Source organism: Octopus bimaculoides, chromosome 7 (genome assembly GCF_046866305.1).
Source record: "Octopus bimaculoides isolate indiv1 chromosome 7, ASM4686630v1, whole genome shotgun sequence".
NCBI lineage: Eukaryota > Metazoa > Mollusca > Cephalopoda > Octopoda > Octopodidae > Octopus > Octopus bimaculoides.
The window spans coordinates 22,324,305-22,326,804 of NC_142934.1; the positions used below are offsets into that span (position 1 = coordinate 22,324,305).

Here is a 2,500-nt window from a genome sequence, read left to right on the forward strand (position 1 = left end):
TATACATATATATATATATATGTAGATATATATATGTATTGTCATTAGAGTTTATAAGATGAAAGTATATAGGGAATTTTTCACAAGGAATGTTAGCATCTCACTTGAGGATTGAAACTGGCTCACTGTCTTTATTCAATGAGGTCTTACAGCCATTTTTACAGCGCACGCATGCACCCCCACCCCCGCACGTACAGATCTATATATATACATTCTTGTATGAAATGTTTTATTCATATTTCCAGTATGGGATGTGGACATAGTATATTTCATACATAAATTAATATTTAAATGTTGACATTTCTGAGATTCCATGATGGAGCTGCATGGAGAAACCAACCACATTACAAGATCTTTGTAGAATATTCTAGAGTTGACTGATTCTGCTGTCTGATGGTACTACTGAAGGTAACATTGACTGAGTTTCTTTCAGAGCAGTGTCTTTGTCAGCTCCGAGGCAGCACTGGCTGAGCATAGTACGAAAGGCTTTGTAAACTGCGGCATCTGTGAAAATAACTGTGAGGGGGAAGATAACTGTTGAGAGACCAGACAGAGCTGTGGTACAGATGAGGCTGTTGATGTAAGAATCCACAGAGATGAGACTACGAATGGCCTCCGTTAGATAAACTGGCATTATAGAAACAAGGAAGCTGATGAGCAAGATGACACAGATCTTGTAACACTGGGTCATGCTTACGTTGTGGATCTCCTTGCTGATTGATGGGTGCGATTCTTCCTCCACCACCGATTCAACCGTGATTCGTGGTGGTACAGAAGACTTTTTGCCAATTGACTTAAATGATGTTGATGCTTCCTCGATGCTGGACGGTGTCCGAACACTTGGCGGTTGAAATGGATTTGGAGGCAGATCTTCAGCAGATTTGAATGATGATATACTGCTATGGCTTTTCGGATCTTCCAATTGGGCCTGCAATGCTGCAATATCTACCGAAAACTTCCGGACATATTGATATCCTTGTGCTTGGGTCTGGTGGTCTGTGTAGCCATTGTCACCAATTTCTCCAAATTGGCAGATTGTGTGCCGCCTTCGACCGAACATTTGCAGGAATGCTCCTGAATTAAAGCTGAAGCTATTTTTCTTATGTGTTGGTGGCTCAACTTGTGTCACACCCGATGGATTATTGCTTACAAGTAACTGGTTTGGGGGGTGGGAATTCTTTCGCAATGGTTTTGATTTCAGCTCTTTGTACTCACCACCAGAATCACTTGGAGTCAACGTAGGTAGGGTTATGGAGTGTTCGGATGTGGAAGCTACAGAGTTTGCTCTGGGTTTTTCTATTGTCTTCTGTTTGAGTTTTACTGCCAGAAACAGAAGGCATTTAATGAACAATAAGCCAATTAATATGGTAAGCACCAGGACCTTCATAAGGTAAGACTTACTATTGAAGATGTGATAAAATGATTGACTATCTGCAGATAGTTCATATGAATATGATAGCACACCATACAAAACACCAATAGCAAATCCTATGCTTATAACCAATGGTAGCCCAATATAAACTAAGAACTTTCGACAGGCTTTTGAGCAACCATATTGACTCAGTAAGAACCAAAGAGCTATCAAAAACAACAGTCCGGCCTTGGTTGCAATTAAGAGTAGATATAATGAATGTGTTGTCTCCTTCATAGACAGGAACAATGTGTTACCATTATGATACATCAGTAGACAAATGATCTCCAATGGTGACCATATCACATTGAAAATGATGGCAATTATGAGGAGTGTAGTTAGTAGAATGTAGTAGTGATCCTTTATCAGACGGCCAATGGCCAGTGTTGTAATTACAACACTACTGCTGAGGAATCCAACCACCGCTGTGAAAGCCAAAGCAAACATCGAGACAATTAAAGAATGTGCCCGAAATACCTGTGCTGCTCTTTCACCGTTTTCTCCCATGCTGTCATTAAATGTAGAAAGTATGGTGACTGTAAGTATTTCTGGGAGACTGCCATTGCTTGGCACAGATTCCGATTCCTCGTTCATGTTCATTGTTCTTATATTATCGTGTTTCTAGAAATGCAGATAGTGATACATCTATTTTCCTTTTTTTTAATTTTTTATTGCAAATATGTATATAATATCATGTGTTTATTTCTCTCTCTCTTGAGATATATATATATATATATATATAGATATAGATATACTTATATATACATATATTGATGAATATGTATAGATTTTTCTGTACACACTGTATAGGAATATGAATGTATATGTAAGCAAACAGATTCACATTTCTCTGTATCTGACCATCTTCAGATATTTCAGAAATATTTCAGAGTAGGTCTTGTGTAGTTATTGGCAGTTACAATTTCCATTTCGTCCAAAATTTTCCATTAAAATTATTTTGTTTTCTTTATATTTATTATCTTAATCATTTTGTTGAAATGTAGCATTCTGGGAAAAACTTAATGTTGTTTGTTGATTGGTTGATAAGATTCTGGGGAGGAGAGTGGGATGTTATCTATGAGTTTGTGT

General features: G+C 37.7%; 2 protein-coding genes across 5 annotated transcripts in view; one reads left to right on the forward strand and one right to left on the reverse strand.

Annotated features, from left to right (window-relative positions):
- Nucleotides 1-2,500, forward strand: part of LOC106881690 (arginine--tRNA ligase, cytoplasmic) — a 218,777-nt gene that overhangs the window by 73,819 nt on the left and 142,458 nt on the right. The gene's annotated exons all lie outside the window — the stretch shown is intronic.
- Nucleotides 233-2,144, reverse strand: LOC106876524 (uncharacterized). The gene has a single exon (XM_014925107.3). It carries the CDS (start codon nucleotides 2,009-2,011, stop codon nucleotides 368-370), a length of 1,644 nt encoding a protein of 547 aa, XP_014780593.1. The 5' UTR covers nucleotides 2,012-2,144; the 3' UTR covers nucleotides 233-367.